Raw genomic sequence first — 18,326 nt, forward strand, 5'->3', positions numbered from 1 at the left:
TCAGGCAGTCCTGCTGTATTTTGTAAAATCACACCCAGTTCTCTTATATCTCATGTTGGAGGCATACCAATAGAAATGAATAAGATAATAAATAACAGTGACTGAATTACATATTGATTGGAAAGGCTCTGAAGTGCCTGGTTTTTAATTCAATCCTGTGTCTACTTGATCTCTTCAAAGCTTTTGAGTGTGCTGACAAAACAGCAGAGAGAGCCCAGAGCTGAGTGCGTGCACAGTGACACGTATAAATGGAGCATATTTATGGTTTATTTTTTCTCAAAGACAAAAACAAAACAAGGGAGTCATTAAAGTGTCTGTTGCATTTCACTCTTATGATGGACAATTAAATGTGTTTTTCACTGTCATCTTGAGTGTTGCCTAACCACAATCAGACTCTGGTGCCATTTTGAAAGAACTTAACCAAATGCTCATTGTTTCACTGCCAGATTGATGGAGTATGCTAATGATGGACTTGTCATTCAAAGTCATTAAACTTCTTTTTCGAGGAATGATGTAGTATAAGAAGGTAATTAAAAGCAATGCATCAATGGGACATCTTCAGAATGTGTTTTTTCCTAGATTTTCTGTCTTGTCTGTGCCAATCTATGTATAGTCATGTCTACAGATGTTTTCGTGTCTTTTGCCTTGAGTATATCCTACTGACCTTTCCTACATAGGCTTGAAATGATTATGGCAATGCTGTTCACAAATTAGTTGTTTTCTTTCTTAAGAAATTTTCTGTCCCCTAAGGCAATGGTTTGGGGCTTGTTTCTACACTAGCTATCAAGTAAGTGGGGTGTCAGGACCAGTGGTCCAAATTGGCAGTAAATACTAATGTTATTGCCTCTGCGGGGACTAATTTACCTCACTGCTTGCTTATAATAGGGTCTGTAATTGAGGGTGTTTTTATACCTATCTCACGGAAATGTTTTAATGAGGGTAGAAATGTTGAGCGAATTGTGTTGGTGTCTACTGAAATGACCTGTGTTGCTGTTTCCAGGCCCTGTGGTCATTAATGTTGATGTTGGAGCAATACGTCAGTAATACCTGTGTGAACAACAGTGAATAGTCTCACCGTTCACAAGTTCCTCGAGATTAGTTTTAACATCTCTGCCCTGTCAGTAAATGAGCTTCACTCCTGTCACAGCATTATTGCTCTGGAAACTCTGCTAATTACAAACTCTTCTTTGGACCTCATTATTATACTGGATTTTTAGATCCAAATGAGTTTTCCAACTCCAGGGAAAGCCTTGCTGTAAAAATACTGATGTCGTTCAGAAGTTAAAGTAATGGACTCACAGGTTCAAATCCGGTTTGAACACTGTTGTCACGGCCTGGGGCAAGGCACATGGAATAGAAATCCAGATGAATAAATTTGATATTTAAAAAATGTAAGCAAATTAATAAGGTAAATTATTGGGCGTAGTTTGACTTTGATTTCACCTGTTTTTCTTGTGAGAGTGGAAGAGTGGAGAGGGGTTGGGTTTTTTTTCCACAAAAACGCTCTCAAATAACAGTGTCTGTAACTGATGAGCACCTCACAGATGGTGTTTGTGAGTTTGACGCGGATGGGGAAAAAAAAAATGGTGGGATGACCTAACCACCGGCTATTGATCTGGATGAGATGACATGGTACAGATGGGAAATAGGAAACAGTGTTGAAAGCTCAGCTTGGAAAAAAACCCACAAAAACATGGAAGAAATTTCCCCTGAAAGCGTACGGTGTGGCCACCCCTGCACTTAGGCCCAGGGCTGATTGAGACATGTGGCCGAACTTTCAGCAGGATGATCTCTGATGATCTGAAAATTCTGGGCTTTGATCCCTGGCCATAGTAAATGCAGGAATTTGTGTGGAAATAGCCTGGCCGGGCCATGTATCTCATCACTGAGAGGGATATTACATAGCTGGCAGTGTAGCAGTGTAGCAGTGTAGCATGGTGGTTAAGGAGCAGGACTCGTAACCGAAAGGTTGCCGGTTCGATCCCCGCTGGGACACTGCTGTTGTACCCTTGGGCAAGGTACTTAACCCACAATTGCCTCAGTAAATATCCAGCTGTATAAATGGATAACATTGTAAAGAACTGTAACCTATGTAAGTCGCTTTGGATAAAAGCGTCTGCTAAATGAATAAATGTAAAAAAAAATGTAAAATGTAAAAAATGTAACATCATTCCACAGCTCTTTAAGGTCACAGTACTATCAGGCAGTGCAGTGCGTGATGCATACAATGTGGGATGGGCAACAGCAGACCCCCTGTTACAGTGCGTGTGCTGAACTGGGGTTTCAATCTGTGGTGATGTACAGTATATGGACTCACTTTTGTCTCTGGTCCTTTTAAGCTTCAGCCTTTTAGGATTCAGTTGTTGAGCCACTTCTTATCAGATCAAATTTATGCGACAGGGGTTTGGGGCAATAAATCTATTTTATCAAGACAAATCGTGTGGCCACTGTCTTTAAAATAAAGTGCAATGTCTGGTAGAGCATGAGCAGCTCTGGCAATTGGAGCAATCTATAAACTTCAGAATGGCCAAATTAAACTGCTGTGAAGATGATGACAAATTCAATAAAGAACATGTTTTATGCCCTCTACATTATGTCTAATCAGTGTACACAATGCAGTCCTGACCACGCTGAAGCAGCCCAATTATCCTTTGACGACATCCCTCATCTGCTGTAAATGCTGGACACAAAATCTTTGATTTTTGTCAGGACCTCTGTATCATATTGTCTGGCAAAGGAGGTCTTTTAGAGTTTAGGCTGAGTGCTTCCACAGGAGAAAGTGTAGGCCTAAGTTGCTGTTGGCAAGAGAGTGAAGTCAGCCATTGTTTAATATCTCCCCCGTTTCCTGATGCATAGAGCGTGACAGAGGAAACCTGTCATGTCTGCTGTTTGCATTTACATTCTGATGGATCGAGCATGTGCTCTCAATCACTGTGTTAAAACAAGACAGCGACTTGCACCAAACACGTTAAATGTTGTCCTTTGTTTATAACCTGAATTAAGATTATGGCAACGTGATTGTGTAGAGCTGAACGTTACTATGTGTGGTCCTTGTGATGATTGATCATTTTTAGATTCAGGCTGTAAAATGGCAGCTAATAAGCCACGAAGTGTAAATGAACATGGATTAGTGCACATTGTTGTTCATTTATGCTTAAGCCATAAACCATGGAGTGTGAATGAACATGAAATAGGCTGCATGGATACTCCTTGTCTGTCAGCACAGGTACAGGTACCCTCCTAATTAAAACAATTTTGCATATTACTTCTCTCAGCGCACACAAGATAGTACAATATATTCTGTGCGCCCCTGAGAATAAAATTGAAGCCTTTTTTGTTCTCCTTTGCTCCTTTCAGTGACAAACAAGAAGCCCTCGCAGGTCTCTATTACCAAGGTCAAGCAGTTCGAAGGCTCATCATCTTTCGTCAAGAGATCACAGTGGACCATCGAACAGCTGCGGCAGGTGAACGGCATCGACCCTAATCGAGTGAGTTCTTGTCTTTCTCCTGTCTCAGCACAGCTGGGTTTACCTGTAGTGCTGTTGTGGGGGGGGGGGGGGGGGGTACAGAGAGGGGCAATTGATCCTCCTAGAGGCCACTCAGGCTGTCTAGTGGAGCAGCCTGCCTTTTTCTTCTCTCAAGTGAAATCTAAGCCCTATGATGAATCACCCCACCATTACACTGTCTGTGCTCTATGGTATGTCCATCTCCTTTGGATTTTTTAACCTTAGATCTTTCTGGTGATCTACCTGTTTGCAGCCCACATCAGTCACTCCGTGTGTAATAACCTACCTGAGCCCTTAAATTTGATTTATTCTCGCACTGTGTTGATGACCAAAGTGGCTCAGGAAGACCCTCCATCAAACTGCACCAGCCCTCACTGTACATGTTACATTACTTTATTGTCATTTAGCAGATGCTCTTATCCAGAGTGACTTACATAGGTTACAATTTTTACATGTTATCCATTTATACACCTGGATATTTACTGAGGCAATTGTGGGTTAAATACCTTGCCCAGGGGTGCAGCAGCAGTGCCCTAGCAGGGAATCAAACCAGCAACCTTTCAGTTACAAGCCCTGCTCCACTACGCTACACTCCTGCCCCACATATTTTCATCTTTGCCACCCTCTGCCTCTCTCAGGATTGCCCAGAGTTTGATCTGGTGTTTGACAACGCCTTTGACCAGTGGGTGGCAAGTTCATCTGGAGAGAAGTGCACCTTTGTCCAGATCCTTCACCACACCTGCCAGCGGTACAGTGCAGAGCGGAAGCCTGAATTTGTCAACTGTCAGTCCAAGCTACTTGGTGGTAAGCTGCTTAAACGTGGACTTTGCCCTCATGTCCAGAGCATGTTTCCCTGTGACTGGCTTACCTGCTCTTTCCATAAATCTATAGGGCTGGTTTTTCAGCACTTTTGGCTACATGATCAGCAAGTACACCTGTGAAAATATATATTTTTTAAACTTAGGAATATGATCAAGCATATTTAGAGGTTTCATGTGCAGTAAACATTGCAATTAGGGGTGGGCATACTCTGTGCTCCAGTGGGAATGTAAGTTCACCAATACTTGAAAACTTTCCAGCATTAAAAAAGAACACTTGATTGCTTAAAATATGCTAATTGAATAGGTCAGCAAGTAAGATTGGTTTTGCTTGGAATGTCCACTTCAGTTAAGATTCACTTTACATTAACTTTAGCTCCACAAAACAGGAATTGAGCACAGATAGTGTGATGCTTGGATAGGAAGCACTTCTAAACCTTTCACATTTTTAAAAGCTGGTAGATTCCAGTGACAGACAAGAGATACCACAAAGCAACAGACTGACTCAGTTTTCTGTCACCGTGCCCAAATGAAGCATGCAGACAAACTGTTAAATGCATGGAAGAAAGCCCATGTGTCCCTCACTAATTCGGTGCGTTCTCTAGCACAGCGACATGCTGAAGCAGTCCTTTTCATTCTGGCAAAACCGCTGTGATCTTCGTTAAGTGGGCCCACATGCTGATGTTAAGTCTCATTGGGGGGGATTATTTTACACATTTATTTCCCCTCACAAAGTACAAATGGTTCCTTTGCTTTCACGGTCAGTATCTTGTAATAGTGGTAATAGTTTGCTAATATAAAAAGATAAGAAACGTTCTGCTGACTGTTTAAGTTCAGTGATGCGAAAAGTCATGTTGCTGATATCCTGATGACTGTCCAACAGTTAGAGGGAGTGTCAGATTTATTAACTAAATCTGAACCAAGTATGCAGTCAAAGCTGAAAAATAAGAAAGCATGCAAATCTGAAACCTCACAAGTTTCAGTATTCCAGTAAATGCTATTTTATGTCTAATTTATGATTGTTGTGATATTCTTCTCATTAAGATACCTCTACACTGCTGCATTTGCTGAAGTAGTCATTGATAATCTAATTTTAATTATGAGCAGTCAATCTGGTATGTACATTTTATTTTCTTGGTATTTCCTTTTTGTCAGGTAGTGAGCAAGATTCTTTTCACTATCCTAAATGCAATATACGAGCACCAATGCAGTTTTAACTTCAACTTTTATTTTGATGCAGCCGTGTTAGGACAGTTTTCTTGTTGAAGGTTGTGTTTGTCATATTCCCCTGTCATATTTCAGTGCGAGAACTAGTGCTAAAGCTTGTTTTTTGTTGGATGATTGATTGTAACCTTAACCGCACTATTGATCTTTTTAATATTGCAGTTTTTTGTGTTGATGCAAAAAATGTGCTGTTGTATCCTTTTCATACTTCAGAGCCACAAAGACCTGTTTCTTTCATCTTCATTTTTTGATTGGGGGGGGGCATTGCCACAGATAATGCATACAAACCAGATGCAGATAAAACATTTCTATGCATGCACAGATATAGAAGTATGGAATAAAGGGGCTGGGGGCAAAACAGCATAAACATTGTGCTCTCAGTGCTGTAGGACATCCCATATGTTGTGCAGCGTATGGACTGTAATGTCATTTAAGTTTGTCATTGTTAGCTTTCTTGGCTAAAATTCTACTTTACCTCTGAACTACAAAAGGAAAGGCACCACTTTTATGTTGAACATGCACAGTATAGGCAAAAAAGACCAATACGCACATTATAATGATTCGACATATTACACACATTCAGATAAACAGCAAACAAATTTTGTGTGTGTGTATGTGCATAATTCCTGGCGAAAGTGGTGTGCAATATCTGTATTTGTGATATTTTTGACTCACGTTCCAGGATTATGCTTTACATTTACGTATCGTATTTTGAATAAAATATGAAAAGGGTGAAAGGGGCTTTTGAATTTTCAGCATCTACAAGTGAAATGTTGTTTGTTTATATTTGTGTTATTTTTCCACTTTGATAGCTTCATTCATACATGTCAAGGGGCTCAGGCAAGGACTCAATCGCAGACCACAAGTGCGTCGGTTTCCGGGCAGATTTAATGAAATCGCAAGGCAGATCATTAAACAGTTCACAGGCAGGGTCTAAACCAGAGAGGCAGTCCAAGGGAAAATCCAGGTACGGGAAAGTCGGAACAGGCAGGGTCGAACAACGGGCAGGCAAAGAGATCGGGCGAACAATACAGAGCGGCAGGCAATAAACGGATCAAAAAAACAGGCAGGTCGAAAACGGGAAACAGCAAACAGCCGGAAAAACGGCGGGGACGAAACAGTCAGAAAATACTGCTTCGAACTAGCAACAATACAGAGGCACGCAGGGCAGTTATAGGGCAGGGCTGACAAGGGGATGGGAAGCAGTGTGCAGGTGGGCAGGTGAATGCGATAAGTAATCAGGCTGGTGGAGAACCGGGCGGGGAACAGGGCAGGGCTGAAACACAAGGGAAAAACAAAAGCACATGGGACGGGAAAAAACAAAAACACAACAGCTAGGGGGTGGGAGCACTGACAATACATATAAGAAAGAGTATAATGTAGAATTAGGAAATATAATGTAGTATATATACATATACACTATTTATATAATGTAATAATGTAGAAGAGGAAATATTAAAATAAATACAATTTTAAATATTAGATCACAGAATAAGTTTGTGTCAATTAATGACTGAGAAAATACAGTTGATGAAAATGTGTTCATTTTTAAATTTAGGCATACAGTGTTTTTGGTTCTGGATTTGAACATTTTTCAAATATCCAAGCAGTCATATTTTTATTACCATTATTCCTGAGAAAGCTGAGTGCTGGAAATGCCCATCCCTAATGGAGTTATGAGACAAGTAGAAAGATTTCCCTGATGACAAGGATATGCAACATAATTTGACCTGCCCAAATGTTAAACTTTTCAAACATTTCAGAAGTGCCATGTTATTAATTCCCATAAGAACAATTTAATATTGTGGCTGTTTGGATGTTTTCTTACCAGTGATGATTTCATTTAGTAACACCTGCATGGACCAAAATCACAACACAGCATGGTGTTGGAGGGCACTGAAGTCTGCACTTTCTGCAAGTTGTATGACTGAAGGTACATAGATCTCTTATGACAGCTTCAGTCTAAGGAGACTTTATTAGTCGTCTTAGTGAATCTCAGGCTGTTCCAAGGTTATTTTGCACAATGATGGACCAAGGCCAATTCTAACTTACCAGTTGTTATTGGAGAAATGACAAGAATTTGGTAAGAGCTGTCTTTCTATGTGGGAGGGAAAAAAAGAATAAAAATTATCAGGTAATTGCTGATACCCAGTGTCACAGATGGTGGGCTTGAAAGCTGAAGGTTCTGAAAAACCAGTCCTTGCAGAACTAACATTTTTCCTGGAAATTAATTAATTAATGCACACATTTAGCTGCTGAAACCTGGCAGGCAAACAACTGTAGGAAAAATACTGGAGCACAGAAAAAGGAGGTGTACTGTGGAGTGTATTGAAATCTTAAGCAAATTGGTCTTTTTGGGAACGCTGTGTAAGAACTGAAGGAATGATGCTGACAGCGTTGCTTTGTTAAGGGTAGTGTTAATTTAGTGAGCCAAGTAGGGGCAGATTCAAGATATCCATTTCCTGGAATTCAGACCCAGACACATCTTGAGAAGGACTGTGTAGCTGCACTTATTAATCAGCCATCGACCTGTTTGCCTTCTCCTTCTCTTGAGGGAACAGACTGTTGTTTTTATTATTCATGGGTATAGTTATGGTTTGCTTCATGGTCATTTTTCCTTTTCCACTCTGCTCCAGCAGACTTTTGGCTGATAAAGTACCAATGTGGATCTATTATTCTGCTCTGTTTAGAACTGAGAGGGCTTGGATATTGGCCTGTTGGCCATTGGTTAGCGTTTACATTACTTGTGGATTCTGCTTGATTGTGTTCGTTATTCCTAGAGAATAAATAGCATCACTCCATTACTGTTGTGTTAAGTTACCCTTTTATCCCTGCGGATGAAATTCTTTGGCTCAAAACAGAAGTGCATCTACCATAACCTCACTCCCATTTCCTCAGCCACAGTTGTTGTTCTTTAATGTAATTTTTCACTGGCTCGTGGAGTGTGTTTTGGCCGGTTGTATAGTAGGATGTTGCAGTGCAGAAATGCAGGATGCATTGTTTTTAATAGTTTTGGCCCCAGATAGATTTTGGTTCAAATCCCAGGTGGAACATGACTGTTGCATCATACCATGAAGTAACTTGCATTGCTTGAGCTCCACCAGCAGAAGTGTATATTGTGTTAATGTTAATGGTGTTGGCAATGCAAAGTTTGGTCTGTTAGTCCCAAGACCAAAATGCGAGTCATGTTAAGTAAAGGGCTAATGAGCAGATGACTGGATCGACATTTTCCCCGCAGGATGGTGTCCTCTGATGGTCCCCCCCAGTTTAAGTCTCACACCAGTGCAAAACAATGATCATGAAGCTGCTCAGGTGTGGGACAATAACTGTGCGGGACGCCTCCTCAGACCTCCGGAGACAACGCGCTCTGCAGAGTTCCAGCTCACCCTCTCAGCAGGGACCTTCCAGGCGGTTCTCTTCAGTGATTTCAGTGCTTGCTAGCGTGAAGTGGGGGTTGTTACCTCCTCGTACTGTATGCGTTCCGGGCCAGCGCAGATGTGCGCCGGTGTCTGATTTACTGCTATCTGCGCCAGTGTTATCGAACGCCTTGTATGTGTCACCCAGAGCGCCTGAATTGAGAATTTTGTCGATTCGGTTTAACGAGAGAGTTCTTCTTGATTGAAAACTTCTACAGTCCTAATGCCCGATGTGTGTGTGTGTGTGTGTGTGTGTGTGTGTGTGTGTGTGTGTGTGTGTGTGTGTGTGTGTTACGACAATGGAGAATGTGTTCCTAATGACACACCCAGGAGCTGCTCAGCATCACTCGTTTGCTTATCAGATTTGCTGCAAGACTGAAATGTGAACAATGGTGCTAGTTAGGAGTCTTTGTGACAGGTAATTATTCATTCTGAAGAAGTACGCTGGTCAATACCTTGCTTGTTTTTCGGGCTTTGTAAACAAGAAGAAAAAGCTTGTTGTTGTCCAGAGCTTTGCTCTGTAGTTGCGTGACAGTATATTAATTGTCTTACCTCACAGCTGAGTTATCATTATGCGGAAAGAGGTAGGAAAGGGGTGACCTTACAAGGTCACAAGGCTTACAAGTTTTATAATGGATTTGCCTGGCTTAGGTGAAGTCAGGTCTCAGTGGTAACACTTAATGTGTTGGATTTGTTCTATGGGTTGCAGACCTGCTTGTGCCTTGCAGTCAGGGGCAATGATTTTTAGGTTGAATAGGCTTCCAATACACAATCATAGTGTTATGATTTTCACAGTAATTAACAACAAGCTCTTGTCATGCTCAAATCATGCTTTGAATTCATTTTTGATGTCACGGTGAATGTGTGTACCTTTCAACCCTTACTATAATGCAGTAGGCCTACAGCTTGAACCTCTGGCTGGAAGGAACCAGCAGATGATAAATTATGTGCATCACCCACAGAACATGCATGTATGTCACTTTCCATAGGGAGAGAGGGGGTTTTAATATTAGTGTGATTTATCCGCTCCCATTGGATGCTGGTGTCCTTGATGACACTGTTGTTTTAGATCAGTTTAGATTTAGATTTTAGATTTGTTTCAGTCTAAGCAAAGATTATGTCAAAAACTGTGTTCTCTCAGTGGGGAAAACATAACGTGTAGCCCTCTGAAACCCTTTATCTGATTGCCCTCTGTCCACATTCCTCTCCAAAATAGCATCCTGAATACGCTCAGGCCTAGGAAACAGCTGTCTGATATTTCAGAACAATTGCAGGCTCTATCACAGATCTGTAATTACTAGTGGAAAAAGCTCCAATCCACCATTGCTGCCCTGGGCTCGCATTCTATTACGTTTGATATACAGCTCAAAATTATTATAGAATACTTGGCACCTTGGAGGAACTTTATGATTCTGAAGTAATTCATGTATTGCGGATAGAGCTTCGTGAACGCCTCCATGGGGGAATTTGTCTCTCATGGGTGTGATATAGATGTTTAATATAAGGCCACAATTAGCCCATGTCATTGTGTGACAGAGCTTTTACTGAACAGAAGAGCAGCGTGCTGGAGATGTGGAAGTGCTTGGCTCTGAATACTTGATGGGCCGTGTAATTGGGCTCACTATAAGGAAGGAATGGCTGGACTCATTTGGCTATTGCACATGCTGTTATTAGCCTCAGATGAACAGAATGCTCCCTAAATCTTGCAGGTAGTTTTACTCCAGCATGGCGCAAGAGTGCTTGCCTATGGTAAGTGGGATGTTGTTCACTGGTGCTTGTAGCCTCCGTTTTTGTAGCCTTACAGTAGTTTCTGAAGGGCCCTGTACTCACTTTATCACATATTAACATGGTTGTTTACACACGAGGAAATTCACTCCCTCACCATCTGGAGTTAGTGTTTACCTACATCACTGTCGTGGCAATCTGGCTATCTGAGGACAGAGTGTTGCTTTTGCTCTCATTGCGTCATCCAGCATTCTGGTGCTGTTGTGGCTCAACACATTAATAAATAGGTTAATTGTAATATGCCACCAAGAAAACAGGTCACACCTACTGTATGAGTAAAATTAAATGTTTTCTTTGTTACAACTCCAAAATTATGTTTACTAATAATCCTAATCCTTCCCAGTGACATTGAAGCGCTACTATAACTGTCGTTTTCCTGAGAGTGCATTGTATTTTAACTCAACTTTTCTTTGCAATAGTCTTGGCTGATATTTTGAGTAGCCTGAAGTTATGATTCCAAATTATGTTTAAGGGCAGAACAGGTTCTTTTTTTTTCATTACTTTGATGGTTTGTCACAGAATTAATCAGATTTGGTACACTAGAAATGTTTTCTCTCTTATAAATGTGACTTTTATAAATGCTTTGCCCTAGGAGTAAACTATCTAACAATAGAAGGTCCGCAGGAATTGAGACATTCTCTCTTGTTGTTGTTGTCTTTTGTCGCAGAAAATCATTCTGTAAATTCAGTCATTTTCCGTTGCAAGATCTTTTTGAACAGAATGAGGAAAACGGTGGTTTCAAACCAAGGTCAACGTCTAAATGAAGGTAAGCGAGAAAACAAAATCCTCAATAAAATCTAAAGCATTTGGTCCTTTGATACTTTCGAAGGAAAGGAGGAATACATGAATTTCTCACCAATGGCGACAACACCATCTGGGGCAACACCTACAACGCTGACCTTGTGCTTAGTCCAAAGAGATGAAATCCTGCCATGCATGTACATATGACCGCTGTACTTTAAAAGTACATGCTGTTGGTCTGGTCGGTCTGGTGGTAGAAAACCAGGATGGGTATCCTGTGAAATGCACAGCTTGTGTGAGTCATGGTCGTAGGTACTACTGGGTTGACAAGCTGTCAGGTTTGGGAAAATTGCTTCGTGTACAAAAATAGCAGTTTCAACATTTTAGAACAGAATGAAGCAAAAGACTGTGTTATATCAGATATAATCAAATGTATCTTTTGACTAATTGTTTTTGTACTCCATTATTAAAGTTCATGGGCAGCTTGCACCAAATTGATTATCTGTGAAATATTCTGTGGAATATGGTGCACTTGGGAGAAAATGTTCCTATTAAGTATTCCTCTAATGTGCATATGCAGGGGCCACATTTGTTGAGTGCAGTCTGTGATGAAACTAAAGGGCAAGAGGACTAGCTGGGTAGAGCACTTTTCTGTTGATAAGATCTGTCAGTATCCATTTGTTTTTACAGTGAGCCTCCGGGGTCAGAGTGTTTTGTCGGCCGTGCCACTCCACAGCTTGCAAATGAAATAAAATGGTCTGGCACTGCATTAACCAAATTCACTTCAAGGAATTTGTGTCAGTCTTGCTTTTTTGGGTTACAAAGTCTGCATTTAAATGAATAATGGAGAAAAGAGGGAGTTTTCTGGACTCGTAATGAATTTGTTGGTTCCATTTCAGCAGCGGCCTTGTCTTCAGAACAATGGAAATCCGTCTCCCACGTGCCTGCTGGCGCTTTAGCACCGCTCCACGGTATTTCCACATGTCGGCGGGAGGCCGCTTCCTGCCAGCGCCCCGCCGGGGTGGCTGGCATTTCGGAGCGCTGCCCGTTCGGCCCTGGTTGTGCTCCTTCTCGCTGCTCACAGCATATGGGCTTCCCCCCTTATTGAGCTGTAGGGTGTAGAATTTGCTGCGGCAAGCCGTGGGACAGTGAATCTCTGGCAGTGCAGGGGGAGATCCGTTTCTGCTCTTGCGCTGGCCTCCATAGGAAGAACCGGAGCCTGACAGCGCGCAAAGCCAAAGAGGTGAATTGTGTTCCAGAAGTCCGTGGTGATCATTTCACAAGAATCAGAGGAGGAAGTTAGTTTTAGACCTTTGAACTCTCTCTTCAGAGATTATCAAACATCAGAACCCAATTTGCTGTTTTACAAGCTTGTTGAAAGTGTGCTGAATTTATGGTTCACTCAACTTTTACAGTTTGCACAATTGATTTGCCGTGTAATCTCAGATTTAAATACACAAGGATAAAGTCCTTCCGCTAGATCTCAGACTGTGGCTCTGTGACACCTGATTTCACTTTACAAGTCTCCACGGAATGCATACACACATATTCATATGTCGACGGAGGACATTCCATCACAGAAAATCCAGGCATCCTACAGTCCCTGCTTGAAAATATGAAAGCAGAAATGAGAACAATTGTTAATGCTATATTCAGACTCTCCTGTGTTCTGCATTCAAGTAATTTGTCTTTGACTGGAATAAACCCAGACGGACGGCCGCTCCATTCATACCCTTTTATGGCTATAATGAAATACCACAATGTGCAGCCTAGGAGGTGTGGCGCATTGATTGAGGAAGATGTTTTCTGACTCCCCCTCTCCCTGGTCTTTAAACCACCCACACAGAGTAGCCCTGGGGATTCATCTTAGCTCTGAATTATCATGGTAAATGAGTCCTCCTGGAGTTATTTTTTCTCCTCCTCAACGCTTTTAGTTTTTTATGTAAATGAGGTTGTCCATACAGCTGTGCTAAACAGGCACTTGCGTGTGTAGCTCCATAGCCATTACCTTCATGACATTGTTGACATGCGTTGGCCAGTCAGAATGGCTTCAGTTGTTCTGTGGTTGTATTTCTTCCTCTCCTGCTAAGTTCACATTAGGATATTACACTCTTGATTCAGCACTGATGCCAAGTATCCAGACTTGCCTTGTTTCTTTCTCACATTGTACTGACACGCCTTGCTGTATTGATATCATGGGGCGCCTTGCTGTATGGATATCATGGGGGTAGAAGTGGAGTGAACTGGAATTTTTTAAGTAGGAGTTTCCTCTGTAGGACGCATTCAACAGGATCAGATTGTTTGCTGGAAAAGTCATTCAGCATTTTCAAAACCAGCTTGTTATGTGCTTTTGGGACTCCATTGTGAACCTGCAGTCTATATTTCTCAGAGCTGTCTCGTCCACAGGTGCAGAATGTTTGGACATATTCAGTTCACATAATTGGTTAAAGTTCCCTTCAAGTCCTATTGAAAAGCATGAAACGCTTTCTGAGGTGTGCGCCAATGCACGTACCGTACCGAATGCCTGTTTTAATGCTTCGTTACATCTATATACGACACTCTGGCGTAATCTGGCTCATCATTCGGCACACTCTTATCATTGCTCCGCTCTTTGCTGAAAAATCGATGACTTCGATTTTGAAATGATGAGGGGAATTAAGGTAATACCACGCGGATAAGCCTCCTTCTGAAAGGCACCCGCTGAGTATGAATACATTATTGTAATGAATGTCATGCTGTGCGTTCTGTATTTAATATCCCTTCAGTAACTTCTGGCAGCTCCCATGTGCATTTGGGAGGGAATGTTCCCATAGAGGTGCACCTCGGTTTGACGAAGTTGATTTTGTTTCATGAGGTCACCTTGCTTTCAAAAGATTCATTATCAGAGACATAAATAACATGCCATGCACTGTATAATGATGTGCTCCGGTACTTAAGAAAATGGACAAAAATGGTTATTGTGAGAGAAAATACGTCAGCGTATTAAAAATGCAATACACGTTTGTTTAAAAGATACATTAGTCGTGTCATTTATTGCTATAATGGCCGCTGCCTTATCTCCAACTGTTAATGTCACTAGCTTGCAGCATTGGAATAATCACCTTGTTCTGCTTGATTTTAGAATGGTTTTCAGTTATCGGCTGTGCTTGAACAAAATCATTACTTCTCTTTTCATGATTTTATTCCGGATTCTACCCTCTTATTACCCTCTGCATTTTATTATCTGCAGAATTTGGTTTAGATCTTTTGCCCAGGATGGCCACTTGCCGTTGCACTTTGCAGCCAATTGGATACCACAGTTAGTTAATCACTGCCATTTGTGGCAAATGATAAAAGTCGACTGGCTGTTGAAAAGGTTGCTTTAAAAGGAAACATTTGCAAACCTCACCACTGACTGGATTTTGATAACGTAATAACATATTTAACGTGCAATTATTTGAAAAAGAAAAAACATTCATTTATTTTAAGGGCATTTGAACTGTTTGGAAACACTTCCAGTGGCACTTCGGGGCAAATTCAACATTTTTAAAATGTTACTTTTGTATTTTTAAAAATACATACACCGGTATAGTGAAATGAAGACTGAATTTGGGGATTTTCACATGGCAGTTGAGAATGAGAGCAGTAGAGAATGAATGTTACATAAAGCCATGTGGTCTCTCACATGCTCTTAGGATTAGTCTCCCATGGACACCTTTATCAAAACTACGGGAAAATTCTTTACGACACGTCTCTTTGTTCCCTGAAATCCCCTCGCAGCCTAACTGCACCTTAATGAAACTGACTGCGTATGGATTATGGACATCATTATTGCCTCCCACACTTGCTTTCCTCTAGACTGCATACCCAGTGTGTAGCCCGTGACGGCGCTGGAGTCTCTCCTCTGAAGGGGGATTCCTAATCTGAAAAGTGGAGCATTGGAATGGGGGTGAGTCGGGTGGGGTGGGGGGGCAAGCCGTTTCCCTCAAATGGGAAAAGTGGAACGGGGATTAGAGAGCGTGGGTGGTGGGGGCGCGGCGGGGGGTGGGGGAGGGGGAGCAGGGCTCATAATTCTCTTTGCTGGCATATTCCGTATAGCAGTCATACAGCTATGTTATTGCCAATCAGAGACTGTAGAGGCAGTCAGCCGCCCCGCATCGCAGCATGTATTCTGCTCTCACACTTTTTGTTGTAAGAGAAATGGAGTCAGCAACGCCAATCCGCAGTCTGTGTTGTGAAAGGGCCCGTGTGGAGCACTGAATTGATGTTCCAGAAAAAAATCATAGGTTGCATAATAAGTCATACTCAGTGCAAACAGGATGCCTCTGGATTTTGATTGTTTTATAACTTGCATTCACGTATTGCACTAACAGTGCTGAGTATAAGCAGTATCTATTGTTTTGTTTTGTTTGCCTGTTATCTGTGATTTAAAGAATTGCTGGGGTAAGTCTTAAATGATTGCGCTTACCTTGTTTCTACAGTGAAAGTTGGCGAGTTTTACTTCTCATGCAGCATAGGAATGAAACAAATTGCTTATGCTGCATAGATAAAACTATTGTGTTTGTAAATAAAATGATTTGATTCCTCTCATATGAAATAAGTCCATTTGAATTTGTTGTTATTCTTTACAGCGCGCAGACTATACTTTTCTAAAATAACCTGTCTTATGCTTCTGGTTGGTCATTTACAGTGCAAAAAAGCCATGGTGTAGTTTTAGGAAGACTTTGCCTCCTTGGTTGTATGTCAATTGTGGTCGCAACACTAGGGGAGGAGGGTGATCTGACATGGGCTATATCAGGTATCCAGGCAATATATGCAGAGCAGAACTTTTGGACACTGCTGTGAATTTATCAAGTTAAGTTCATCTGAAGGAGATTAAATTAACACCAGCTGGCTCCCCCAGCTGCCTCGCGTCCCGCAGTGATGATCTGCCAATAGGCTGCCGCTTTTTAATGTCTTAGCTCGTCTCACCTGAGCCAGATTCTCCCCTGCAGATAATGGTTCTCTTGCTGCAAAATTGAAGGGCATGAGAGCTCGCTGCTAGACTTTTGTCACGACGGCGTTGCGCTAAAGGAGCAGGGGCCGCGGCCCTCCCAGAGAGCGTTCACATCGTCCACACCTCACGCGGGCTCTTATGCCACACTGTGCCTGATTGTGCTCCTTCCAAAAGCTGCGAGAGAAGGCCGCTTTGTCGGCTCATGTGATCAAGGATCCCTTTCACTATTTGTTTATTGTTTTGGCAGAAACGTCCCTGTCAAACTCTCCGCTCCGGCGAAGAATGGTTTTTGTTCAGAACTTTGCAAAGCGATCAAAACGACCTCTTTGTTTTTGCTGGGAAAAGTAGGCAAGCCGTCGAAACAATAGAAGGGGCTCAAAAACAATATGAGTGCGTCGACATGAAGTGGCGTACCGCCCTCGGATATGCATAAACGGATGGATTATAAATTGTTGGCGCAGCGCCAGCGAGCAGCTCCGAGAGGAGGCACGGGGGAGTGCGGTCCCTTGCAGTGGTACCATTGTTAGCGCAGTAGCAGCGGCTCAGCCCCAAAGCGCTCCACAATAATTGCTTGTCAGTTGCAGGATCCAGAGGTTTTGGGTTATCGGTAGAAGAATGTGCTCTCTCTCCAGATCTGCAGAGCTGTGCCTCCAGGGCTCTCATTGCACTTACTCCATATCAGACTAAAGTTTTATTGTTTTTTGAAAGAGAAAACAAACACCTCAGAAGCGCACGCTCGCGTGCACACACACACACACACACACACACACACACACACACACACACACACACACACACACACACACACACACACACACACACACACTGGATGTTCTGTTGTTTGACATAAATTTATTTTAATGCTGTCCTCTATATTCATGTATATGTGAGAAGGTTAAACCTAGGACTATCATGTTTTTTTTCCTAATGCCTACAAATACTGTATAACCAAAAGTCATTTTTTAATGACAGTGTGCCATTATTTAATTCATATTTGGTAATTGTTACAAAACCTTTAAACATAATTTCCTATAGTCATTTTGAACATATTGGTTATTTCATTGCCAGTTGTAACAGCACGTGGTCCAGCAATTTCTGTGCATCATCTGTTGACACTTTTATGTGACATTCAAATGTACATTTGTTGCACCATACCAAAGGTGGAAGTCAACACTGTGCTTTTAGCTGACACTTACAGAAATTGCAGCACCTTCATGAGGGATTTTAACTGCCGCTCCACTGACAGTCTTCTTTGATTCTCTTTCTTGAAGACATCAGACAGCAAATGCTGCGCAGCCCAACACCTCCGGTCCATTTGCAGTGTCTTAGCTCTCCTCCACACGATCTTTGGTTGAAATGAATCTCGGGGGGCGCCTGTTTTTTCACGGTGACCCCCGCTTGCACCTTTTCACAGGGAACAGCATATTGCACTCGGCGGCGGACAGTGTGACCAGTGCTGTGCAGAAGGCCAGCCAGGCCCTGAATGAGCGCGGCGAGCGGCTGGGGCGGGCGGAGGAGAAGACCGGGGACATGATGAACAGCGCCCAGCAGTTTGCGGACACAGCCCACAAGGTTCGTGACCGCCGCCTCCGTCGCTCTGCGCCCCGGGCCTTAAAGCAAAGCTCAGCAGGGCTTATTTTTATCGCCGGCTGATCCGTTTATACTCTAGGTATAAAGTTAAGGAGGTGATCACGAGGTCAGACGCGTTAAGGCTGGGAAGATCATTCAGACTTTCAGTGTGCTTTTTCTCCCTTTGCCAGCTGCTTTATTTTATCATAGTTAGGATGTACAAAAAAAAGTTCATAATCTTACCGGGGCTAATTAGTCTTTCACAACCTAGACCCATATGCTGTTAGAGACA

General features: G+C 42.2%; 1 protein-coding gene across 3 annotated transcripts in view; it reads left to right on the forward strand.

The window, feature by feature from the left end:
- stxbp6 (syntaxin binding protein 6 (amisyn)) overlaps positions 1–18,326 on the forward strand; it is a 71,650-nt gene that overhangs the window by 50,235 nt on the left and 3,089 nt on the right. For all 3 annotated transcript variants that reach the window (XM_036542676.1, XM_036542677.1, XM_036542678.1), the window contains exons 3-5: positions 3,358–3,488; positions 4,145–4,310; positions 17,880–18,037. In XM_036542676.1, coding sequence (XP_036398569.1) covers positions 3,358–3,488; positions 4,145–4,310; positions 17,880–18,037 — 455 coding nt within the window. The remainder of the gene's footprint in view (positions 1–3,357; positions 3,489–4,144; positions 4,311–17,879; positions 18,038–18,326) is intronic.

This window comes from Megalops cyprinoides, chromosome 12 (genome assembly GCF_013368585.1).
Source record: "Megalops cyprinoides isolate fMegCyp1 chromosome 12, fMegCyp1.pri, whole genome shotgun sequence".
Lineage (NCBI taxonomy): Eukaryota > Metazoa > Chordata > Actinopteri > Elopiformes > Megalopidae > Megalops > Megalops cyprinoides.